At 46.7% G+C, this 25260-nt stretch overlaps 3 protein-coding genes across 6 annotated transcripts; 1 reads left to right on the top strand and 2 right to left on the bottom strand.

Moving 5' to 3' along the window:
• Positions 1-558: 558 nt before the first annotated feature.
• Positions 559-19868, top strand: cyfip1 (cytoplasmic FMR1 interacting protein 1). Of its 2 annotated transcripts, none has more exons than XM_076045649.1 (30): positions 559-743; positions 5160-5280; positions 5441-5530; positions 5935-6012; positions 6265-6366; positions 6458-6639; positions 6725-6821; positions 7003-7131; positions 7222-7326; positions 8276-8367; positions 8533-8650; positions 8950-9072; positions 9245-9370; positions 9460-9626; positions 10191-10338; positions 11136-11289; positions 11370-11526; positions 11915-12011; positions 12198-12274; positions 12504-12732; positions 12836-13035; positions 13210-13297; positions 16786-16929; positions 17011-17101; positions 17677-17807; positions 17884-17956; positions 18295-18389; positions 18485-18723; positions 18823-18970; positions 19201-19868. In XM_076045649.1, the coding sequence occupies exons 2-30, from the start codon at positions 5164-5166 to the stop codon at positions 19363-19365; spliced, it is 3762 nt and encodes a 1253-aa protein (XP_075901764.1). In that variant the 5' UTR covers positions 559-743; positions 5160-5163; the 3' UTR covers positions 19366-19868. The 2 variants fall into 2 exon arrangements, with proteins under 2 accessions (XP_075901764.1, XP_075901763.1); XM_076045648.1 differs by having other exon boundaries at positions 560-831.
• On the bottom strand, positions 13744-14486 carry fndc9 (fibronectin type III domain containing 9). The gene has a single exon (XM_076045656.1). The coding sequence runs from the start codon at positions 14484-14486 to the stop codon at positions 13839-13841; it is 648 nt and encodes a 215-aa protein (XP_075901771.1). The 3' UTR covers positions 13744-13838.
• A 249-nt stretch (positions 19869-20117) lies between the features above and the next one.
• Positions 20118-25102, bottom strand: nipa2 (NIPA magnesium transporter 2). Of its 3 annotated transcripts, none has more exons than XM_076045654.1 (6): positions 24965-25102; positions 24085-24315; positions 23695-23751; positions 23145-23235; positions 22007-22167; positions 20118-21067 (listed from the first exon to the last, which is right to left on the bottom strand). In XM_076045654.1, exons 2-6 carry the CDS (start codon positions 24221-24223, stop codon positions 20421-20423), a joined length of 1095 nt encoding a protein of 364 aa, XP_075901769.1. In that variant the 5' UTR covers positions 24224-24315; positions 24965-25102; the 3' UTR covers positions 20118-20420. The 3 variants fall into 3 exon arrangements, with proteins under 3 accessions (XP_075901769.1, XP_075901765.1, XP_075901766.1); XM_076045650.1 differs by lacking the exon at positions 24965-25102 and adding an exon at positions 24427-24633; XM_076045651.1 differs by lacking the exon at positions 24965-25102 and adding an exon at positions 24414-24633.
• Between the last annotated feature and the right edge of the window lie 158 nt (positions 25103-25260).

Below are 25260 nucleotides of genomic sequence, written 5' to 3' on the forward strand. Positions count from 1 at the left end.
CTAACTGGTGGCTTCTGATGTGAACTGAAATAATACTATATATTCAGTATGTATTGGTTATATATGTATATAGTTTTTTTTTTAGAGGCATAGGTAACTGTTACTAACACACATGTATTTTTTTTATTTGGAAGTTGTTTGTTTGCCTTTTAATTGTTTTAAGTTTTACTTTTTGGGGGATACTTAAAATGTTTGTATAAAAATACTAACCATGGTACGAATTTGCATCAGTAGCACCGAGTCATTTGGAGCGAAAAAAGTTAATTTATTTTTAAAATGAAAGTCACAAAAATTGTATTTTAAAACTCATCGTTGCATACATATTGTGGTTCCGAACCACTACTGTTAAAATATCGAAAAGTTTAGTGGCGCTATTTTCTTGTCATCTATTTCAATCAGTACAAGGCAGTCCCGATGGGAGAACAGCTCCACTAGTTTGTCTAGTCGTGGCACTAATCTTACTCTATACATTCAGCCAGGTTTCCCTACATTCCTGGGACCTCACCTTTTATCCCGGTGGTGCCCTAGTGGAGAGCGGCGGCACCGCAGCTCTGCGCCCAGTTTCCTGTTGAGTTTCCCTGTCTCAGAGAGAGACAGGAACTCCCAGCTCGCCTTCTGTCCTCCGCCCATGATAATAACACCGAACTAGGAACGATTCCCTTTGGCCGTCGACTTGGGAAGAAGACGGGGGGGAAAAAAACTCGAAAGCCGACCGGGTGTGAAGCTGCTGTCCGGAGGGAAAGGTGACAGTCCGGATTTAATGGCGCTGTAGTTCCCGACTGCTAACCGCACAAGTTCGCTCCCCCCTTTTCGCTAGCCACTGAACTCCGGGTGAGTGAAACGAGTCGCCGCCAAGTTTCAGGGAGTGTGTGTTCCTTGTTAAGCCACGGGAAGACGGGAGGTTTATTATATGTATATATATTTTAGAAAAAGTTTAAAGACACTGTTTTTTGTGTACTTTCTCCCACTTTTAACGACACTTCGCTAAAGTTGACGGTCCCGAAACGTCGGAAAGCTTCGCGTAATTAGCGCGTGGAGTGGAACAGCTTGTTTGCAACGTAAAGCCGTTTGGCTGGCTCACAGGCCCGGCTGGGCTGTGACTAATCTCAGGCCGCGACTCGGAGCTCGGACACGGCCATTAGTGCATGACATGTCGGTGGCCAGGATTACCAGGAGTTTTTACCTCTGTCATTATTGTCTCTCTGGGCGACGTGAATACAGGCGTATTTGTCATTTGGTTATGAGTGTGAGAAGCGGCAGTGGGCGTAAATGCGCTCTTCGAGTGTTAAACGATACGTTAAAGTTGTAAAAAAAAAGTTTTTAACTCATTGTTGTTGGTTATTTTGCTAATAATTTACTTACGAGCACCGATGCGTGTGTGTGTGATTTGTACTTCATTTTCTTAACCACTTAATTCGATTCGTAATAAAGTTTACGATAGTAGGACCCATGTTGTGTTCAAGTACCAAACTGCATTCCACACCCTCAGATGTGTGTTGCGTTCAGGGCCCAGTTTTCGTTCTTCTTCGTCTAACCTCTGGAATAGCGTGAAGCGTTTTTTCTGTGCTAATGTTCGGACAGACACTGAGCGAAACGCATTGCAACTGGCTGCAAATACTCCGAAATTAACTGTATGGGAGTTGCGGCAGCAATTGCGTCAGTCCGACAATTAATTGCTGACTTTTGAAATGGAAGAATTTTAAATAGGAAAGTAAAGAGGACGCAGGTTATTTAGGGGTAAAAAATTGTGGTTTACTTTGTTGCGCTGGTTCTTCCACGATGGTTTTAGGGCAATGAGGTTTGTTTACAATCAGGAAACGCTGAATATTTCAACGTTTGTACTCCAGCGGTAAAGCCACTGAAACCATACATTTGGCTTCTCTCTTCCTAAGCATACATCCTTTATCGATTTCTCATGTCTCCATACGTTACATGCTTCTTGATGGGAACGCGGCTGCGTGTTTTGTTTTGTTATTTTTAGGTCGTTTCTTTGCACAGCTTCTGGATCAGCAGCACTGGTAGAGATTGTTCTGTTTTGACAGCGGTGTCACAATATCTGTCAAAATAGGTGTTAAAATGGTGCGTTTTCACACTTCAATCTGGAGAAACCACAGCAACTTCCTTCAGGGTTGAAGCTCCTTGATGCAGCAAACTTAACAAAAGAAGGTTATTTCACTTTCAGGCCAGTTGCGTTGTGATTCATGGTGGCTAAGGAGCGTTTCTGCATGGCCTTAGGTTGTTTCACCTCTTTGCCACTTGGTAGAAACATCATGCAGGTCTCCGGTGCGTGAGTGATAAGATCTATGAATCTGTGACCTGCTGTGTCTTGCGAGGGTTACTTCTGAAAAATGTACGGTGCTGTTTGCACAAAGTGCTGTGAGTTTCTGGGGTTTAAACCTCACTCTGCGTACTTAATGTCAGGTTAACTATCCAGCCCTGGGAACAGTTTCATATTTACCATTGGAACATCACAGTTCCCCTTGAGTTCTTCATAGTCCAATGAAAACTGCTGCCTCTGGGTGACATACCTTTTCAACTGTGGTGTATGTTTTACTTTCATGCATGCTATATTCGTTGTGTCACATTACTGCTCTTAAAGTGTCGGTAGGTTAGGAGGTTCATACTGGACAGGTCACTACTGGTATATCACCTTATTGTGAATCATAAAGTTCAGTTCACTCGGTTTTAGTTTTTAGCTACAACAAGCAGATGAAATATTTGTTTTTTATGTTTGATGATAATAATGTGTGTACTGTAGGTTTCACACCCAGTTTCAAAAACAGACGAGCAGGGCACCCCCAGTTACAACACAGAAACGAGTTACTTTCACATTCTGTAGTTTCATTTAAGTCATAACATTTAATCAGTTTAGTTTCATGGAAATATCTGTTGTGGCTTTGCCGTTATGAACTACCGTCACCGCCCAAATTTATTAACTTTACCTGTCCAACTGCATGTTAACACAAATGTCTAATCAAGCAACTCTGCATTCAGGCACGTAGACAAGTGACAAGTCAAATGAAGTTCAAAACAGGCATTAAAAAAAGGAAGAACTGTAATTTTTATTTGACCTGCGATGAGTATTTTATGGAGGGTATTTCCAAAAGTGATGATGTTGTGGGATCAGCATTCTCTTGGCCAAAATGCCAGCTGATGTCAGATGTCAAGTTAGAGATGCTAGACGACGGCAATGAAAAGCAACACACTTTCATTAGTGATGTGTGCAGCAAAGGTGGTGAACACACTGTTGGCCGCTACTGTCACTGAGAACAGGAAGCTGAGGCTACAGTTATCAGGGCTACCGAGTCTCTGAAGCTGGACTACTCACGTCAGTATGGACCTCCATCTCCGTGTTGAAACGTGGGATCAGCCCAGTACTAGCTTGCCAGTGAGTAATAGTGTAGAGCAGGAATTTGTCGATCTGGCCCTTTGTGCTTGAGTCTGATTTAAGCTTCTTACTGTGCAATTACTGTGCACACACAGCGGTCAGCAGCAGGGCCGGATGCATCAATACTTGAAGACGTGGACTTCTCTAAATCGTCTGAAACTCAAGGACAGACTTCTTCTTGAGGAGGTTTCACTCCTTCCTAATGGGAACTGAACAAAAACGCGGTTCCTTTTTTTTTTCTTTATCATTAGGTGATTTATTTATAGCTGGCATGTGTCAATGTGTGAGTCACTCAGTACAGTTTTCTAGTGTCTTTATACTCACAAGTTAATGAAAATGAGAAGAAAGGCCTGTTTGTTTGGATTAATTTGATGCTCTTACTTTATCAGTTCTGTCTTGCAGCATCTCATGCTTCCTTTTGCATGGGGTTCATACTTCCCTGTTCTGTAACCAAGAGTGACAGATCTCAATTCCAAGCTACTAACTCAGAGCTTCACGGTTCACTTTGTTCGAGCTTATATATAGACACGATGCAGAATAATTAACGAGAGATTGGTAACATGTAGCACTTCCTATCTGACTTCCTGCGTGGTATAGTTAATGTCACAACATAGCACCCTTGGTTGTGCACAAACTATGTCAATCATTGTAGCGTTAAAAGTTCCTTTTATTTATTTATGTCTCAGCTCAAGACAGAGAGGAACTCATTTTGCAATTCAAACTAAGTTCATTGCTGCTGTAAGAAAATTCACATTAACGCAAAAACATCAGGAAAGTATCTGCTAGTGCTTTAAGCAAACTGACGTCCCCGATGTTTGTTATTGTGCAAATATCAAGGAATTCATCAGCAGTGCATTCAAATGCGTGATTTGAGCAGTTTTTTTGGAAGAGCCCAATAGATGTACACTAATTCTCCCGTCAGTCTGAGTCTTTGGTGGAGCAGCTCTTAGATGACTTCTATTTACTCATGGCGCCCCCTATGGCTGCACTGGTGCATCAGAAGAGGAGGCAGAGGATGTGTTGTCTGACCTCCTGTGACCCTTGGGGCCTGCTGCCTCGCTGTGACTGCACAGCTTTTGTGCCGGCGCCGCCCCCCCTGCCACCAACCCTGCTGCTGATCGTTTGACTCGCCCTCAGTTCTGATTGCAATAGGTTTTTTGATTGTGTGGTCAGCGGCGGTGACGTCTGAAAGTCAGTAGTCAGCAGCAGCAGCCTGAGAATGCAAAAGCTCATCGCATTTGAACATTAATACAACGCCAATCTGTTCAGATTGGAACCGGTTGGTTGCGCTGCATGTATTATGGTATTAGAGGGTGTTGGAGTGGGAGCATGTGGAATAAATATGGAACCTGCTGCGCTGCTTAAAGGACAGTTAATGTTTTAAAGTGGAATTAATTATGTAGCTACTGTGAATAACAAGTAAAAGCTGCAGGTTTTGTAAGATTGTAGTTATTAAAACATTGATTTTGGAACCTTGCACATGATGATTTGATTTGTAACAAGGACTTTTCCTTCAGATGAACATGGAGCTTTTAAATACTACTATCTGTTATATAACAACAAAAAAGTTTTTCGCCAAAGTCGGGAGTCAGTCCTCATTTGGTTGTGATATTACTGAGGTTATTATGGCAGGAAGCTGTGTTCTTCTTGTGGGCACGCTCTGGTTTCCGTCTCTCAGTGCGTTGAAAGTGTAGAAGCTCGACTGCAGCAATGAGGGCCCGTGGCACTGCCGTGTTCAGACTGATGTAGTTAAACGCTCTCCCCTTTCCAGCACCATGACGTCCACGGTGACCCTGGAAGATGCTCTGTCCAACGTGGACCTGCTGGAGGAGCTGCCCCTCCCGGACCAGCAGCCCTGCATCGAGCCTCTCCCCGCCTCCGTCATGTTTCAGGTTAGTCGTAGTGAAAGTTTGATATTATTCAGGCGCATTAAGGAATGCTGCAAAAAGTTACTTGTGTGCAAAGAACCGATCAAAATAACTCTGTTTTTTGTGTCATTATTTCTTGCTACATGCCTTCACGCTGAGTCTTTGGTTTGCAATCCTCCTACAGCCCAACTTCAACACCAACTTTGAGGACCGTAACGCCTTCGTCACCGGCATCGCCCGATACATTGAGCAGGCCACCGTTCACTCCAGCATGGTACGCACCAATACAATCTCGATTAAAAGAAATCCCCTGCCGCGACAAGCTGGTAGGCAAATGAGGCTGAAGGCTTTCCAGTGAACTGGAACTGCGCAGCGTTTAGGCAGCAGAATCTAGGACCCAGGCCCAGAAGTTAATGGCCTGGAGACAAACTGGTGCTTTGAGGCATCAGCTAGCGGGAGAAGTGGGGTTTGTGTCCAATTAGTGTGAGTTAATTGTTCTGGGTACCAATCAAACGGCGCTGTGGATTCATGGGCACTGGGCAAAATGAAAGGTTGCACAGGAGGAAATGGAGCATGTTGATTTAGGTTTGGCCCTCCGCTTATTATTTTAATACAGTTGTCTTTTTTTTTTGGGGGGGGTAATGAGACTTGGTCATGAGACTTTTTTTGTTGAATCAGAACGAAATGTTGGAGGAAGGGGAGGAGTACGCCATCATGCTCTACACCTGGAGGAGCTGCTCACGTGCAATACCGCAGGTAACCATTGTGCAGCCACCAACATTGTTACTGTCAACATATCACTGAAGACTTTTTGATCATGTTCAGTCTAAAAAGATAAGTAGTTCGATGTTTATTGTTGCTAGCATCTAAAACTTGACTTGTAAGATCTGCTCTGATACATCTCTGAATAACTGAAGTAAAATTTGGGGTTTTGTGATGTTGCCAGCTTAATGAAACTTGTATGGTCACTTCCAGACATATCAGAAGGTCTCTTGCTTTCATTTTCAGGTGAAATGCAATGAACAGCCCAACAGAGTGGAGATCTACGAGAAGACGGTGGAGGTCCTGGAGCCTGAGGTCACCAAGCTGATGAACTTCATGTACTTCCAGGTAAACGATGCACTGAATTTAGGATACACTATCCCTGCCTTCTCACTTCCTAATTGTAAATAAATAAATGCAAAATGTGGCCGTCTTTCAGCGCACGGCCATCGACCGCTTTTGCGGAGAGGTCCGCCGCCTGTGTCACACAGAGCGCAGGAAAGACTTTGTGTCCGAGGCCTACCTGCTGACCCTCGGCAAGTTCATCAACATGTTCGCCGTGCTAGATGAGCTGAAGAACATGAAATGCAGTGTGAAGAATGACCACTCTGCCTACAAACGGTACGCAGCGATTCCCACCTCAGACACTAGATGGCAGCATCACCCCAGCACAGTGTCTTCTAATAATTCCATGCCTTGCCCTCAGAGCCGCCCAGTTCCTCCGGAAAATGTCTGAGCCTTCGTCCATCCAGGAGTCTCAGAATCTGTCCATGTTCCTGGCCAACCACAACAAAATCACCCAGGTTGGTTGGCTCCACCTCACAGCATCAGCACAGGGCTCCTTGCCTCAGTTGAAATAATTCATAGATGCTGCACTACTGACATAAAGTGACGCTCCAATTTTGTAGCATTATTTGTCAAAACCCACCTGATTAAAAATGCTTCCCTTCAACCATCCCGTCCTTCCTTTCCCTTCCTCCCCAGTCTCTGCAGCAGCAGCTGGAGGTGATCAACGGGTACGAGGAGCTGCTGGCCGACATCGTCAACCTGTGTGTGGACTACTACGAGAACAAGATGTACCTCACTCCCAACGAGAAGCACATGCTGCTCAAGGTGGGCGCCGTGCAGGATGCTGTTTTGCTCTCTTGTTAGCGTTGAGAAGGCGAGACGGGCGAAGTGCTAATGCGCCTAACTGAATCTCAGGTGATGGGGTTCGGCCTGTACCTGATGGACGGGAACAGCAGCAACATCTACAAACTGGACACCAAGAAGAGAATCAACCTCACCAAGATTGACAAGTTTTTCAAGGTACGAAGGGGGAACAGGGGGTATGTTGAGACGCCGACTTCCTCTAGAGATGTAATGATATGAACATTTCACATCACGGTTGTTGTGACCAAAATTATCACAATTATTGTTTTTATCACAGTATTGTTGAAATGGGCTGAAATGTTAAAATAAATTAAAAAAAAGTACTTATACACACACTGAAATCTTTTAACCAAGTTTTATTTTGAAAAGACAATGAAAAGAACAAGCAATTCCTCTAGGATTTTTTTTTTTTTTTAAACGGAACGCTGTTTTCCATCTGGAGTTCAGGTAAACATGGAGTCAGGTTAAGCAACTTAAAGGACGACTGGTTGGGATTCGGGATAAGGTTGGGTGCAGGTTAAAGTGAGGGGAACACATATCGACGGGTGAACAGATTTCGACATAACACTGGCATCCGGAGCTACGACAGAGTTTATAACTTCAGCAGCGGCGCTACTATTGTGCTGGAGCAGAAATGGACCGAACATACATCTCTAGTATAATTATTGTGCGTCTGCCCCAATTCTGCAGCAGCGTCGGCAATAAATAAATAACAGTGACCGAACTGAAACATGAGATGCTGTTTTGCTGCTGTACGTGCCGTGTGCGGAGACCTGCAGACGCGACTTGCCAATGGCACCAATATGTTGTATTTTTACAGGAGTAATAGTTAGGTAACACTTAAAACCTCCATTTACTTAATTGACGACCAGTTCCCCCTCAAAACACACCTAGAATTCGGACTTTGTCCTTATTGACGGCAACGGTAATAATAACCGTCCGGCTTTTTATCGCAATTTATCCTTTTACCAGTAATCGTTACATCCATAACTTCCTCCCAGTTGTTTTTGCTCAGTTTTTATTTTTCGCAGGTGAATTTTTTTTTGACTGCAACATCCTCATGTGGCGTTGATGAACATCTGCCTGTTTCCTCTGGTAATCACAGCAACTCCAGGTGGTCCCGCTGTTTGGTGACATGCAGATCGAGTTGTCCCGCTACATCAAGACCAGCGCTCATTTTGAAGAGAACAAATCCAGGTGAGGGGAATCTTTTTTTTCTGCTTTCCTGAGACACAGTCGTAACAGTCATCCTCTGTTTGAAATGGAAATGGGTCTATCGTGGCAATCGTCCTGTTCTACCTGCTGTACTGACAATGCTTTTGCACCCTCCCTCCTCCCCAACACCCCCGCCCACTGCTGCAGGTGGACTTGCACATCGATATCCAGCAGCCCCCAGTACAACATCTGCGAACAGATGATCCAGATCCGCGAGGATCACATCCGCTTCATCTCGGAGCTGGCTCGCTACAGCAACAGCGAGGTGTGTTTGAGACTGAAGTGACACACTGCAAGTGGAAATTGGTCATCTCCAAGGTGTCAGATTTTGTCCCTGAAGATGGGAACCAGAACATCACACACATATTATTACCTTCGATCTGGGCCCATCGCAGCCCATCCACCTCCTGCTTTTGTCCGCTTGACGAGCTGTCTGTCTTCTTCAGCAAGGGGGTGTTTTAACTGTGTGACTCATGCTGCTTTGCTCTGCTTGAACATAGTCTTTGCAGCATTTTATACTGCCTTCACTCGCAAAAAAATCTGCGCTGATTTGTCTCCATGTAGGTTGTGACCGGGTCAGGGCGTCAGGAGTCCCAGAAGACTGATTCTGAGTACAGGAAGCTGTTTGATTTGGCCCTGCAGGGCATGCAGCTGCTCTCCCAGTGGAGCGCTCACGTCATGGAAGTGGTGAGGGGCCACAGATTTGTTTGCCTTTACGGAGCCGCAAGAGCGCTGACCTCATTGGGAAGCACATTTTGCGTCTGACTGACTGACAGACATTAAATCTGGATGATCTTGCATCTCTTGTGAAAATCAATGAATCAAAACAACAGCAAACCTCTGTGACTTGTTGCTGCAGTACTCGTGGAAGCTGGTTCATCCCACCGACAAGTACTCCAACAAGGAGTGTCCTGACAATGCGGAGGAGTATGAGAGAGCCACCAGATACAACTACACCTGTGAAGAGAAGTTTGCTCTGGTGGAGGTATGTCCTCATTTCTGTCATATGTGTGTTTACAAAAAAAAAAATGAATTATGCAAGGTTACCAATGTCATGATGCCTCCCCCCGGCAGGTGATGGCCATGATCAAGGGCCTGCAGGTGCTGATGGGCCGTATGGAGAGCGTGTTCAACCACGCCATCCGCCACACCATCTACTCGGCCCTGCAGGACTTTGCCCAGGTGACCCTGCGTGACCCGCTGCGTCAGGCCATCAAGAAGAAGAAAAACGTCATTCAGAGGTGCCCATCAATCCAGCGCTGCAGTTCTCGCAGGAGAACTGATGCGGTTGTAAATGCTTTCCTCAGACTGTCTCACAGATGTGAACATGCAGTTATTTTGTGGGTGACCTCCTCCAGCCATTTAGCAGCTGTCAGCTGAAAAAAGATCTCAGAATATTTCAGCTACAAGTAATACAAGTTATTGAAGTGTGAGAATTCATTCATTTTAACTTAATATCAACCAAGACATGTTTGTGCAATGGTAAAAGATTAATTGCTGTCTCACTTCCATACACCTTATCATAACAAGGCAGTTTCCATTAACATTCATCCTCAAATGCTGCTGTTCAGTCTCTGTAGCTGCTCCCCTCACATCAACAGTCATATCACGCGTTTGGGTTGTCGAGATGCTTGGGTACTCCCCCTTCTCGCTAGAAACGCATTTTCTTGGTGCACTCATAACTCACAAGGGCACCCCTGTGCAGGTGTGTGCGTGTGTCTGCGTGTGTGTGCGAGTGACACTTTAAATGCATGCACAGATCACCCGCTTGCAGCAGTTTTCTGAGCTGGCGTCTCCCCCTGCAGCGTCCTGCAAGCCATCCGCAAGACCGTGTGCGACTGGGAGACGGGCCGGGAGCCGCACAACGACCCCGCCCTCCGCGGAGAGAAGGATCCCAAGGGGGGCTTCGACATCAAGGTCCCACGGCGGGCAGTGGGGCCGTCCAGCACACAGGTGCGATTCTCAGTTTAACACGCTCTTCCTCCGACTCCACTGATTTCCTTCCTATCGCTGAACGGGTCCGGGTTAATCAGACTTATGAAGGTCAACGAGGCCCTACGGCGCTCCGGCCTGGAGATCAGGTCTGCAGCGCATCACATCAAGTTAAATCACTGCAAATGATGAGAGAAGTGATGGAAGCTGAGAAAACATCCCCGGCTGCTCCAAACCTCAGAGCCTGGCGCTGCGTTCTCGTTTGTCCATCGCCGAACAAACGCAACCGAGCCCTTGTTTCTCATTGGAAGTTAATTTGTTTGGAACCGCGACAGCGTTTGAAATGATTCATCAGAGGCATTGTTGGATTGTAGCAGGAAGCACAACAGATTTATCAGCTTAGAGCTCAGTTCCAGGAACTAATCTGCTGCCCAGGTGCACAACAATCCCCTTCTGTTTCTTCTGTTTAAAAAAAATAAATAAATAAAAAAAATCAAGAACCAGCATTGATTTTCCACACAATATTCCACTTTAATGGAATGGAATGCATTTTATTAGATCAAAATGGAATTTTGATCTAATAAAATGTTGTGCATCCAGGTGAACGCCAGCATGTATATAGTGCTAATCCAAGGGCAAGAACACTTCACCTCCCTTGCTGATGTCTTTTACTATGATGATAATGCTGGAATAATCACTTCTTCTTATTTAAACACACAGCCTTCTGTGTGAGGCTGAGACTACAGTACTTGTAGTTTTCCTCCTTGGTTTTGCAGTTTGATGTTAGTGAGAGCCCGTCGTGTCTTCTCTCTCTGCAGCTCTACATGGTGAGGACGATGCTCGAGTCTCTGGTTGCGGACAAAAGTGGCTCCAAGAAGACTCTGCGCAGCGGCCTGGAGGGCCCCACCATCCTGGACATCGAGAAATTTCACCGCGAGAGTTTCTTCTACACTCACATCCTGAATTTCAGTGGTAAGTCATCAGGATTTCCTCAGACCGCTGCGACAGAGAGAAACGGAGACTTGACGAGGGGTGTTTTTCTGCCTTTGCAGAGACCCTGCAGCAGTGCTGCGACCTCTCCCAGCTCTGGTTCAGGGAGTTCTTCCTGGAGCTCACCATGGGCCGCAGGATCCAGTTCCCCATCGAGATGTCCATGCCGTGGATCCTCACCGACCACATCCTGGATACCAAGGAGGCATCAATGATGGAGTATGTCCAGCACGCGGCGTCCTCCGCTATATCTGTTGACTCGTTGAAGTGTTTTTCTATCTTTGGACCTCAAATTATGGCCCTGAAAAACCCAAATTGGGATTAACTGTTCATCTTTTTTAATCTGTGCTGTCAGATTATTGTGATACAAAGTAGGATTTACTGAAGCCATTAGCACATTTACTGGTATGACTCTTAAGTGCTTTATTTTTTTGGGGGGGAGGGGGCTGCTCTGGTTGGCCCAAAAGTCCCCAAATTTATCCAGTAAACATTTATTTTTCTGTTTGTTTTTTGAAACCGATTTCGCAGTGGTCCTGTGAAGAATGTAGTAATGGTGACTAATAATGACACTGGCTTCACACTTGATTTAAACCTGCTTTCCTCCCAGGTATGTGCTGTACCCCTTGGACCTGTACAACGACAGCGCTCACTACGCCCTGACCAAATTCAAGAAGCAGTTCCTGTACGACGAAATAGAGGCCGAGGTGATAAAACATCCGAGTCTGTTCATGATTTGAGAAGATTTGAGTTTTTAAATAAGCATTCTCAACATTTTAGGACAGTCTGTCACTTTTTAAAGTAGGCACGTTTGAAAAACCTTTGGGTCTCTGAGCTTTGAATTTAACAGTGCCACAGACTTTCTTAAACATGACGTGTAATTCTCATTTCAGGTGAACTTGTGCTTTGATCAGTTTGTCTACAAACTGGCGGATCAGATATTTGCCTACTACAAGATTCTGGCAGGAAGGTACGTGAAATCTCATGAATGTTGTTTGTGTTGGGTTTGCTATAATGGTAACCTTGTATCTCTGGTGCATGGTTAAAACTTTAACTAAAAGTCACTTAACAAATGAACAGCTGGCGTAAATTGTTCCAGCTTTTATTTTTGAATAAAGATGTTGATATTAGATATTGTACATTTTGATTTTTTTTCACTGCAATCAAGCCGTTTGTCTGCATTCATTGAACTCCCTCAGCCTCCTGCTTGACAAACGCTTACGAACCGAGTGCAAGAGTCAAGGCGCCAACATTCCCTGGCCCACCTCCAACCGCTACGAGACTCTGCTGAAGCAGCGCCACGTGCAGCTCCTCGGCCGCTCCATCGACCTGAACCGGCTCATCACTCAGAGGGTTTCGGCGGCGCTCTACAAGTCTCTGGAGCTGGCCATCAACCGCTTCGAGAGCGAGGACCTCACTTCCATCATGGTGCACTCAGCTTTTCTGCATTTTTCTCGTTTAAAGAGTTCTCGTCTCTTCCTCATTTGCTGAATTTATTGACTGTGTTGCTGCGTGCGTGACATCCTCAAAGGAACTGGAGGGTCTCCTGGACATCAACCGCATGACACACAAGCTCCTCTGCAAGTTCTTGACCCTGGACAGTTTCGACGCCATGTTCCGCGAAGCCAACCACAACGTGTCGGCCCCCTACGGCCGCATCACGCTGCACGTCTTCTGGGAGCTCAACTACGACTTCCTGCCCAACTACTGCTACAACGGCTCCACCAACAGGTGTGTTTCATAGGCTTGGAGTTGAGACGCGTGTACGCGTGTGGTTTTTCACGTGGTTGGAATAAAAGAAATGACGGAATAAAAATGATTTGCTCAAAGTAAAAGTGATGTCGCTGTGTTTCAAGCAAGAAGGAGCCCGAACATATTTATCATGAACATCCACCCTGTGTTCAGGTTTGTGCGCACCATCCTGCCTTTCTCCCAGGAGTTCCAGCGGGACAAGCCACCAAACGCTCAGCCGCACTACCTGTACGGGTCAAAGGTCAGTACACAGCACGGCTCCGTGACTGCATTTTATCTGATTGTTTATAGTGTTGTTTGGCTGGGACGCTGAAATACTCACTGCTGTAGGTATCATATGTATTAATTTATAAATATGATGTTTTATCCGTGAATGAAAGTAAACCTGCAAAAGTCACATTTGAATTGAAATAAAAACATTAATAGAAACATGTTTTAAAAATCTCAATTATGATGAAAGGATGAAATAAAATGGCCTTTGGACTGTGAGATTTTATTCCAAATGATCCAGCGCAAACTGACTGAACCGTCAGACAGGAGCTAAACTACAACAACAGGAAGTTGCATTACGCATGCAGTGACGACTTATGGCAACAATTATTTTGCACAGATATTAAATCAGGAGAACATATGAGATGGAAAAGTCTTTCCTGTTTGTCTTTTTTTTTTTTTTTTTTTTAGCTTTTGGGTTCTCCAGGATTATATTTCAGGACAAAGATACTGGTTAAACACTCGGTCCGGGCAGAGCGCAGCGCTGCGGCGTTGACCTCGCCGCGCCGGATTTAATGTGGATCAGCAGCGGACAGCTTAGCCAGCGCTCGCAGCTCGCGGCCCTGCGTAATTACATGGCTGTTGGCCTGCGCGGCGAGCAGCGGGCACGGCACCATGCCGCCCAGCTTGGCGCCGTCCCCGCTGCTGCCCCGCCGGCCGTAGAGGCGCACGGACGAGTTGCGGCGACTGGAGCCGGCGGCCGCCACGTGGCAGTTGTCGTCGCCGCCGCCAGCGGCCTGGCCGCGCACGCTGCAGATTGTGCGGAGGCAGCCCCACAGCAGGATGGTGGCGATGAGCAGCAGCAGCACGCAGCAGGTCAGCCACACCCCCATGGCCAGCTCCCAGCCCGCCCTCTCGTGGCCGTCGCCGCTCTCGCTGGCCGTGCTGAACACCTGGCACTGGTCCCGCACCGGGTTGGCCGCCTGGCACGTCACGCAGAGGAAGTAGGCGGTCTGCGGCAGCAGGTTGCCCAGGTGCATGCTGGTCTGGCTGACGGGGATGCGCTCTTCGTGCTTGAAGCTCTTGCGCTTATAGCCCATGAGCAGGCTGTTCCAGTTGGGGTCGTACATGACGCTGTAGAAGGTGTCCAGGCAGCCCGGCGACGTGGGCCAGCTCACCCTGGCCGAGGTGGTGGAGATGTTGTACACCACCACTCCCATGACGCACGGCTGCTCCCCCCTGGAGGCGGTTCTTATTGGGGTTTTTTCTCGTCCTCTGGTTTTCTAATTTCACAACAGGGTCGATCTGGAAAAGGGCAATAAAATGAATAGATTTTCAGCCCTGACAGAAGAAGTTCAGCATATTGTAAATTATATAGTATAAGGCTCCATCCACACATGTCCAGATATTTCATTTGAACCAGAACTTCTCCAATGTTTGACAGAAGAACTCTGCCACTGCAACTGAGACACTTGCATCAAACAACTAGGTGACAGTGGATCATACCATAGTGGAATATTTTGAGCATACGTAATAATTTCCTTTTCATTCATTTGGTTAAAAAAAAAAACTCTACATAGAGCTGGAAAATTAAATCCAAGGCCAGAATGTGCATGTGCAAATTTAATCAGTAATATTACAAGATATTGCAAATTTATTGCAAACAGTTTTTAATGAGTTAATGAAAACAGAAAATCTCACTTGTTCCATAGACCACTGTAATTGAAAAGCGCAAGCATACATAAATTGTTTATTTCTGTGTAAGTATGCATGTGACTAAAAGCTGCTATTAAGACCTGATATGCACAAACAAGACACTATTAATAGAAATTAAATCCGCTGTGCGTGTTGCAACGGCAAAAAACAGCGTTGAACAGAATTACAAATAAATTCAGTATAAAAATAGCGCCGACCGCGGCATCACGATACAAAGGATAAGACGTGGACTAACAATGTCAGAGAGGATAATAAGCATTGTATGAAGGATTATCTGGAACAAAGTGCAGCGGTTGGGGGGGATGGGGGTGACGGGCGCATCCACAGATGTTGAAATAAATAATTTATTGCCGGGTGGGTTTGTGACAAGGCTTATCTGGACTGTTACATCACCGATACGACAGGTAATAGACACAAACTTGAGGACGCTGATGAACCAACCTGGCTATTTTTTTTTTTAATTTCCTATTTACCATGTATTAAAACATTCCTTTGGATTTGTAAATACGACATTAATGCTGAATAAGATTGATGCTGTAGCAGAGCTTTTATTGAACTCCGTCTCCACTGATGCGGAGCAGGTGTGATGCTGTCCAGGAACATTCAGAACGAAGAGGTCCAGTTTCTCAGTTTTTTGGGCATCTGGACATTAGTTGCAAATCATTTTTTTAATCAAAATGTTTTGATTCTTTTTGCATGACTCAGTGAGGGAACTCTTATTTTTTATCATTGAATGAATTCAGCTCATTTCATGAATTTATATCATTAACAAACTTTCTGTATGTGCAATAAGTGCAATATAACTAAGCTTATAAATGAAAATATAATTAATAACAAAACCCGAGTGATGAGATGAAGCACCTACCAGAGAAACCTTGAGCCGCTGCACACATCAGTCCATCCAAGTGCCTCCAAACTCTGTCGCTTGGGCTCCTCCATGGTTTTGAACTGCCGGTGCTCCAACCGCCGGGCGAACTGCAGGTTTCAAATCATCAGACTTCAGCGTCCTTGTCTTTCTTTTTGCCGCCGCCACGCTGCTGAGATTGCAGCTGGATTAAATCAGCAGCCTAGACTCTGCAGACAGGAGAGAGAGAGAGAGGAGGAGAGGAGGAGGTGAGGGAGGGAGGGAGAGAGGGATGAGGCTCAGACTCCGGGCGTTGAAAAGGATGTGGAGTTGAGCATTAGCAAGCATGTCGTGATGTTTCTTATTTGACAGAAAAAGTTTTTACAGAAAATCGGAGTCGGTCGGTCGTTAATCTCACTGTTGTGTCAGCTGCCCAGAAGCTGCATTGGCTCTCTCTCTATCTCTCTGTTGGTCCATCTGTTGATGAAATCTGCCACCATCTGCTGGACACATTTCCACAGCACATCCACGGCCCCTGGAGGAGGCGGCCAAATGTCACAGGCCGTCCATTCACACGGATGTTTCGCACTTTAGCGCCAGACAGGATTGTGTCTCTTCGACGTGCAATGAGCTTTTCCAGCCTCCGGGCTTAAAATCTGAGCATCGCTCACTGAATGTCTCATAATCTGGCAGATTAGTTGAATAGCCTGTTGAGTGTGAGTTTTTTTTTTTTTTTAATTTGTACATCTGCAATTAAACTGAACACTGAAAGGCTTCAACACCCATGCTGCAAATTGCTCTATAAATATATTTAAAAGACCCATATTAGGCCTAATTTCAGCTCTCAGTTTTTATCTGGACTGCTGAGATGACGGAAAGTACGAGTAAGAAAGTAAATGATGAACTTTTTCTGGAGATGGTCAATCATCCTCCTCTCTTCTTCTTTCTTCTGCCCGCAGACCCTGAACTTGGCCTACAGCAGCATATTTGGAATCTATCGGAACTTTGTGGGACCGCCGCACATCAAGGTGATGTGCAGGCTGCTGGGCTACCAGGGCATCGCCGTGGTGATGGAGGAGCTGCTGAAGGTGGTCAAGAGCCTGGTGAGTGGCACACAAGAAGAAAAGAGACCTCCTCGCGTTCAGGCGTTTCTCATCTCAGCTCTGTTTGGTGTTTGCGCACAGCTCCAGGGCACCATAATGCAGTACGTGAAGACCTTGATGGAAGTGATGCCCAAGATCTGCAGACTCCCACGTCACGAGTACGGTTCCCCAGGTAACTGAGCCGTCAGCTGCTCGTCACCACTTCATCAACGGAGGAGTTAAAGTTGTCGAAATTTCAGGACAAAATGACAAATATTTTCCTTCTAAATTAAAAAAAAAAAAAAAAAAAATTTCTCCACACAAATCAAAAGACTGTTCCATATTTTTTATTAAAAAAAAGAAAATACATTTCCTTCTCAGAAAAATTGAGGAAAACAAGCTGGAACCCTGATGCAGTGCAGCCACTGATGCAGAGCTATTTTCAAGCTAATTGAAGCTCTGGAGTGCCGGCAGAACAGACTGTGTTATTATGATGATTCCTCGGGTGAACCACTTTGGCTTGTAATGTCACATCAGCCGTCTGCAAAAAATAAAGGAGCTGAAGTGACATCCCGTGCACATTATTTACACCCTTGTCCTATAAACACCGGTCAGGAACGATTGCACAAAGTGGCTTAATTTCACAGACGCGTGCTAACTGCTGCTGTTCCAGCTGCATGGAGAAAAAAAAAAAATAGGCTGCCTTCTCTCTGACCCGCGTCGGGCGTGGATGGGGACGGGAGGTGACACTGTGGCGTGTTTCTCCAGGAATCCTGGAGTTCTTCCACCACCAGCTGAAGGACATCGTGGAGTACGCCGAGCTGAAGACGGTGTGCTTCCAGAACCTGAGGGAGGTGGGCAACGCCATGCTGTTCTGCCTGCTGAGCGAGCAGAGCCTGGTACGGACCCCGCCCGGATTGGAACACCACACACCTGGAGTTATTGTTTTAACCTCTTTGGTGTTTTATCTCGCAGTCGCAGGAAGAAGTTTGTGACTTGCTGCACGCTGCACCTTTCCAGAACATCCTTCCCAGAGTCCACGTCAAAGGTGAGGAGGGGCGGGGATAAAGGGAACATGCATTGCTTTGCACGACAAAAAAAAAAAATCTTGTGATTCTGACGTTGCAGTTTCTAAACACCAGCAGTGTCTCTGGGAAGAAAAAACATGATTAAAGTTGCTTAAAATCACAATACTGATCAGAAAAAGTGATTTAAGAAATTAGCCAACTTTGTGATTTCTCTACGAATGGACTCGATATTTCTGGGGAGTTCTTGACAGGCTGGAGATGCCCGTAAATATTGAAGAAACAATAATACATTAAGTAAATATTTCCGAATATGGCATTTTGCGTTTGAGGTGCCACTGATTGTGTTTTTCCTCCACAGAGGGCGAACGGCTCGACGCCAAGATGAAGCGCCTGGAATGCAAGTACACGGCGCTGCACATGGTTCCCCTCATCGAGCGCCTCGGCACCCCACAGGTGCGTCCATACGATCGCTGGGTCCCAGCAGGATTGGTAGCCGAGCACAGAGCTGACAGACTGATCCCCTTCGGCCCATCCTGCTTCTCTTTCAGCAAATCGCCATCGCTCGCGAGGGCGACCTGCTGACCAAGGAGAGGCTCTGCTGCGGCCTGTCCATGTTCGAGGTCATCCTGACGCGGGTGCGCGGCTTCCTGGAGGACCCCATCTGGCGCGGGCCGCTGCCCAGCAACGGCGTCATGCACGTGGACGAGTGCGTGGAGTTCCACCGCCTGTGGAGCGCCATGCAGTTTGTGTACTGCATCCCGGTGGGAGCCCACGAGTTCACCGTGGAGTGAGTCCAGCAGCAGCAGCAGCAGCAATAATGACACACGTGCACTCACTCCATCCCTTACGGTTCTAAACTTGAGTCGCTGCTGCTCCTGTTTTGCAGGCAGTGCTTCGGCGACGGCCTCCACTGGGCCGGCTGCATGATCATCGCCCTGCTCGGCCAGCAGAGGCGCTTCGACATCCTGGACTTCAGCTACCACCTGCTCAAGGTGCAGAAGCACGACGGCAAGGACGAGGTCATCAAGAGCGTGGTGAGTTCACGGTTTCAGGGAATTGTGAGTGCCACGGCGTTGAGCTGTTGACATTTTAGTCACAGGCATTTCAAAGTGTGCGTTCAGTTGCAGTGGAGCAAGGAAGTGGAAACTACGGTTGAGTTCCATCGGCCTGCCATCCTTCATTAGTTCCCTCAGATCTTGCGGTGGAGTAAAAGTCTTCCTGCAAAACTAACTTCAAATGCTCTTCCTCTTCTCGTCCCCTGCAGCCGCTGAAGAAGATGGTGGACCGGATCCGTAAATTCCAGGTGCTCAACAACGAGATCTTTGCCATCCTGAACAAGTACATGAAGTCGGGTGACGGCGAGAACATGCCGGTGGAACACGTGCGCTGTTTCCAGCCGCCCATCCACCAGTCGCTGGCCAGCAGCTGAGCGGCCACGTCGAGCAGTGAGATTCCAAACACTGTCAACATTGCCAGACTATCAAACCTGTAATGTCCAATAATATTCCCTCTTATTTTTTACTTTAGGATGATTAAATGTAACAAAGTTGGGCCACTTTTTCTCTGAATTATCTCTTTGTATTCACTTCGTGCCTTATCACAAAATGGATATTTCTCCTTTTTGGATGAACTATTTGTTTTATACTTGCAGAAAGCTTTAGATCAGGGAAGGAGAGACATTTTATCAGATGAGTATTTAAGGATTTGCTGTGGTGGTATATTAAGGGTGAACAGTAGCATATTTTATGGGAGGGGGGGATAAGGGGGGTGGGGATGGGGACCTAATTTTTGTACTTTCTGTACTGTTGAACATGCATGCGCAAACTTTTTTAATGATGAGGAAAAGTAACGAACTCACACTCATCTTACACATTTATTCTCTGTGCCTTTGAATGTTTTTAATCATTTTAATTCAATAAATATGTAACAAATCTTGTTGGTTCATTCTGTGACTCTTTCACGCGAACGCTACAATAAAGTTCAGAATGGCCAACACAACTGTTGTCACTTTCAAGTATCACGAAAAGGGGAAAAACAAAACAAGAAAAACTAAAAATAATCAGATCAGGGAGTCATTGTCAGCAGGACCTCGTAGAGAATATATATATATGTGTATATATATTTATATATACGTATAATAAAACTTGTCTTTTTGATTTGTAGAAAGTAAGTCAGTGCATGATGTGTGTACATAAAACAAAACATCTTTGTTTTTTATTTTATAAAACGTATTATATTTACAGCGCTACAGAGGAATGGAATCAAGTCCGAGCTGGTTCGATATGACCAGGTCGGACTCTGAGAGAAGTAAGGCAAATTAAAATGGTCGATACAATCCGCCCGCCGGTCGATCCGACTCCCCCCCTGCGGCCCCCCCGCAGCTGATTGTCTGGTTGTTTTCCAGTAACCGTGACGACGCCACAGTGACTGAGTCAGTGAGAGGCTGGTGGGTGGGGGAAGAGGGGGGGGGGGGATACTTTCCCCTTAGTGATCCACCGATGAGGTCATGGCCCCGTTCCTCCGGGAGAACGCCGAGTCCAGCCCGCGGTCGTCGGCGCCGTCCGTCTCGCTGCGCAGCAGTTCGTACGTGGGGTGCGAGCCCACGCCGTTGGCCGCCGGGAACGGCCGCTCCTCCTTGCGCGTGTACACGGGCAGCGTGGCCAGGCTGACGTTGACGTCCTTGAAGGCGTGCAGCAGGAAGATGCCCACGATGATGGTGAGGAAGCCACTCAGGGTGCCGATGACGTCGTCGGCGCCCATGTGCTCCCACTCCTTGAAGAGGATGGCCGAGCACGACAGCACCGACGTGGTGAAGAACACGTAGTAGATGGGCGTCACCAGCGATGTGTTGAAAATGTCCAGCGCCTTGTTCAGGTAGTTGATCTGGGTGCTGACGCAGGCCACCAGGCCCAGGAACAGGAACCAGGCCAGGGGGTTCCTTGCCACGTTCTGCCCGGCGATGGCCTCCTTGATGGCGATGCCCAGGCCTTTGACGCAGGACACGGACAGCGCGCCGATCACCGAGCAGATGGTGATGTAGACCAGGATGTTGTTCTGCCCGTGGCGGGGCCCCACCACAAATATGAAGATGAGGGCCACGATGATGACGAGCGTGGCAAACATGACGAAACCTGGTGGCGGGAGAAACGAGGCGGGGCAGCAGGTGAGACTGTGCAATGACTCAGTGTGGTTAAAGGAGACCTGCCAACCAGGAGGCATTTAGTTTTGACATTTTCAAGTACAAGGGTCAAGTCAGGGCAACTGGAGTTGCTCTTGCGATCTTGAAGACGTTTCAAAAGGCTTCGTTTCCTGAACTAAACTGAAGAAGCCTTTCAGATGAGAAGCAAAACGTCTACAAGATCGCAAGAACAAGACCAGTTGCCCCTAACTTGCTAACTAACTGAATAACCTGCATGACTGAGAACCTTCACAGACATTTCACATTTTAAGATGCTGGTAAAACTCGCATCTCCAAATTATGCACAAAGTGCTGCAAATGTGAGTTCTGTCAGAAACGTGTCGCACTCTGTGTCTGTCTGACAGCACAATGCGGCAGCATGGTGAAGCAGTTTCAACCAATTACTGTAGAGCAGCAGAGATTTAAGAGTCTGCTCATCATAAATGTGAACAGTTAATAATGCTGCTTTGACTGTGACAACAATTCATAGATTTGTTTTGCCAAGGTTGGCAGTACTGTTAAAGGCGATAGGCCGTGCAAATTCCTTCTCACTGTAAAGTGGTAAAGGCGACATTTTCTCACCCACATAACCATTCTGGAGTTTCACAGAAACGGTGATTTAAGTCACTGTGACAAGTTCTGCTAGCATGTTAGCTCAACTTAATTGGGATGCACCCTGTCTGACTCTATGTGTAGGCATTGGCTGAAATTCTCATGTTCTAGTTCTAGTTCTAGTGTGTGAAATTCAGAACGGTTGTGTGGATCGGACGATGTTACCAGATCCTCCATCCACATAGCGATGAGAGGTGACTCGGTTTCAATTTCAATCCTGGTCCGTGGTATCCCTTTCAAAAGTCAGCAACAACGTAAAGCCTATGAAACGAACACATACCTGGGTCCACCAGCTTCTTGGACATGTGCTCAAGGCTGCTGATCTCCTCCTCCTGCGGAGCGTGAATGACCATGGTGGTGGAGCCCAGGATGCTGAGCAGGCAGCCGAGCTTGCCGTGCAAGTTTAGCCGCTCCGTCAGGAAGTAGGACGACAGTACTGCGCTGCAATGGCAAGTCATCGCAACTCCACTTAGTTAGTGTGACGTGTGAGTGGAAAATCAAACTAAAATCAAAATGTATATTTTTCTTTTAATGCTATGCATTCATATTAAACAGTAGGGGTGGGAATTGCTAGGTACCGATTCAATTCGATTCGGAGGGCTACGATGCAATTAGTCGAGAATCCCGATTCACACACACACACACACACACACACACACACACACACACACACACACACACACACACACACACACACACACACACACACACACACACTTTTGAGGAAAAAAATGGAATCATGAATCATCTAAGCATGCAACATACAGTGGAACGACAAAGTCCCAACAGACTTTGCAATCGGCCTCGCCCTTTGCGACTGCATTGGCAGCTTTGTTCTTGGTGTTGGGGATGGTTGTCTGGTTTGGAGCAACTGGAGGATTTTCCTCCAACTCCAGGTGCCAGCGGGTGATATGCTTCCTCGTGTTCGTCATGTTCCCACAATATTTGTTTGTGGCGTGACACAACTTACAGTGTGACTTGTCGAGTTTCCGTTTCCCCTCAACCTCGTAAAACCCAAAATGCTGCCACACCCTGGCTATAAATCCCGAAGGAACCGCTCAAATTCGTTGTTTTTCAGTCATCTTTAACGGCGTGTGTGTTGGTGTCTCGTTTCATGAGTTGGTCTGGATCTACGATGCTTGTGTGTCGAGTGTGCGTCACCTTAAACGGTCCGGTACGACGCTGCAGTGCAGTCGCACATGAGTTCCGGCCTCATTTAAAAAAATAATAATAATAATGATTTAAATTTGTGAATCGATTCTTAATTGGCAATGTCATAATCACGATTAATCCAAGAATGGATCCCCCCCCCCCGACCCCTATTAAACAGTGTCTTCTAAAGAGAAATTGACATACTTCAGATGGCCTAAGTAAAGCATGAGACAGAGGTAGAACACGGTGTAGTGTTTGGAGTGTACCTGACGAGCACGCTGAGCGCTCCCAGCGGAGTGACCAGAGTGGCAGGGGCGAAGGCGTACGCCGCAAAGTTGGCTGCTTCACCAGCTCCCACTTTAAAAAGAACAAAAAAACCAAGTAAAGTCAGGTAGCAATTATGAAAGCACTGTGGCGCAATAATGTGAGATGACATAAAATGAACGCTGCGACTTGGCCGTGTGGCAACACGTCACGCATGCATGCAGGCAGGTTGCCATGCCAGCGAGGGTCATGCAAATGAAGGAACAAATGATCCTCTACACTAAAACTGGGGAGGAGGGGGGAGTTTTAGGGGACAAACACACTGTGAGCACCTGGCCGTTTGAGCACCTCAAGCGAAAGAAGTAAAGGATGAACTTTGAATTTTTGTTCACTTTTCATTTTTTTTTATGGGACACATAAACAATTTATGTTTACCCGTGATGGCTGCATGGTTATGTAAGGTTTTTAAACCACTTAGTACAGTTTTAAACTCTTAAAAAACTAAAACAAAACAAAAAACTTTGATCGAAACTCCACGGTGGCAACACTTACTTGACAGCAAACCGGCCCACCACAGCCACTCCTTTAGATATGCGTGACCGCCCTGGCCTGAAGAGGACAAAAGAAAAGAACAGGATTTCTTCCATCGCCGTACAAACAAAAACTTGTGTCATATTTACAACTGCTCGTGAGCTGAAGCATGTGGGCGAACTTTTATTGTTTTTTTCCTCAAAGAAACCATATCGAACAGCTCATAGCAAAGAAATGGTTTCCAACAACTAACAAAACTCAACAAACCTGAACTGTTGGAATGTTATTTCCTCCTGCACCAACTGGTTCTACTACCTCCATTCCATTCTGACGCTCAGCCGTGGAATTCTGACTTCTAACACCGTTTCTACAGACTGAAGTTTTGCATTAAAAACAGATCAGCGACCACACCTGCTCTCATCGAGCCCTTCCTGGCCAGCCTCAGGAGTCCCTTCTTCTTCAGGATAAAACTGCCACCGATGAAGATGCTGGAGCTGATAGCCAACGCCAGGCCGATGTAGAAGTCATACTTCCCTCTGTCCTGACCCATAGTGACACTGGATGTGTTCGAGCGCTCTGTCACATTGACCACCAGGCAAGGCAGGTGATGGCCAAGTGTACAATTGTAGCCGGTCCAAACACCTGAAAAACAAAAATCACAATAAAAAAGAAAAAAAGAAAAAAAAAGTGAGGTTGTATTCGGACCAAAAACAAAATAACAAGAAAAATCACAGCATTACCATAACGACCCACCGTCTCCACAAGTGACGGTGCACCGCGGCCACACGCCATCTAACTCGGACGCCAGAGCCATCGGCGCACCAGCAGCGGTACGGTGCCGCTAGTTTCGGCTGCCCTTCGGCAAAACAAAATCCGGTACTCCGGAGACGGCACCCGACCGGCCGCCTTGCGCTCTGTGAATGATGTCGCTGCTGTGTCAACATCCTTCTTTATGGACGGCGGTCATCCCGGAAGTGACACGCCACTCTACTTACCTGGGCTGCTCGGACTGGGTGTAGCTCGTTAAACTGCCCAGCCCAGTCCTGCCGCCCAGTCTGGTTGATATTTTACACGACTTTCACATCTCGCTACAGCAGTCGCTACACAGTGACGCCAATAAAGAGGAAACACGAGGGACGGAATCGCTAAACGGCATTTTTACTGGGCGGGTTGGCATCGCGTACGCTTGGATTGGCGCGGAGGCTAATTTAATGCTAGCCGTTTTAGCATTAAAGGAGTCGCTAACCGGCTTCCGGAGCGGTTCAAGGAGCCAGAATGAGAGACTCGGTACCTAATCAGCGGTGTCCAGTTGGGGTGTAATGGCGTTGGAAGCTGGGTCGGTTAGCTCCTCTGCTTCCCGGCCGGGTGTGCGGCTAACCAGCTCATACTGCTTCCTGGCACACCGACCGAGCGAGGCAGCTACAGCGTCTCCGGTGAGTGGCGCACCCGCGACCGACCAACTAGAGCTTCTTCTTCTTCTTCTTCTTCTGCGGCTCGGAATGTGACCGCTGAACTGTGAGCCCTCCTCAGGCCGAAGTCCAAAAACACAACAGATAACGCGGCAGCTTGTGAGTCTGTGTGATACGG

Source organism: Nelusetta ayraudi, unplaced genomic scaffold, assembly GCF_046127955.1.
Source record: "Nelusetta ayraudi isolate G7.1 ecotype Tasmania unplaced genomic scaffold, CSIRO-AGI_Nayr_v1 ptg000084l, whole genome shotgun sequence".
In the NCBI taxonomy this organism is placed as follows: domain Eukaryota; kingdom Metazoa; phylum Chordata; class Actinopteri; order Tetraodontiformes; family Monacanthidae; genus Nelusetta; species Nelusetta ayraudi.

Bases quoted from the DNA above. Each gene is read 5' to 3' on its own strand.
- cyfip1 (XM_076045649.1), top strand. From the start codon at position 5,164: ATGACGTCCACGGTGACCCTGGAAGATGCTCTGTCCAACGTGGACCTG. The intron at 6,367-6,457 runs GTAAACGATGCA...GCCGTCTTTCAG, and splicing joins TGAACTTCATGTACTTCCAG to CGCACGGCCATCGACCGCTT. The intron at 12,733-12,835 runs GTGCACTCAGCT...ACATCCTCAAAG, and splicing joins AGGACCTCACTTCCATCATG to GAACTGGAGGGTCTCCTGGA.
- fndc9 (XM_076045656.1), bottom strand. From the start codon at position 14,486: ATGGGAGTGGTGGTGTACAACATCTCCACCACCTCGGCCAGGGTGAGC.
- nipa2 (XM_076045650.1), bottom strand. From the start codon at position 24,487: ATGGCTCTGGCGTCCGAGTTAGATGGCGTGTGGCCGCGGTGCACCGTC. The intron at 24,316-24,426 runs GTGGGTCGTTAT...TTTGTTTTTCAG, and splicing joins CACCGTCACTTGTGGAGACG to GTGTTTGGACCGGCTACAAT. The intron at 21,068-22,006 runs GTATGTGTTCGT...TCCCGCCACCAG, and splicing joins CAAGAAGCTGGTGGACCCAG to GTTTCGTCATGTTTGCCACG.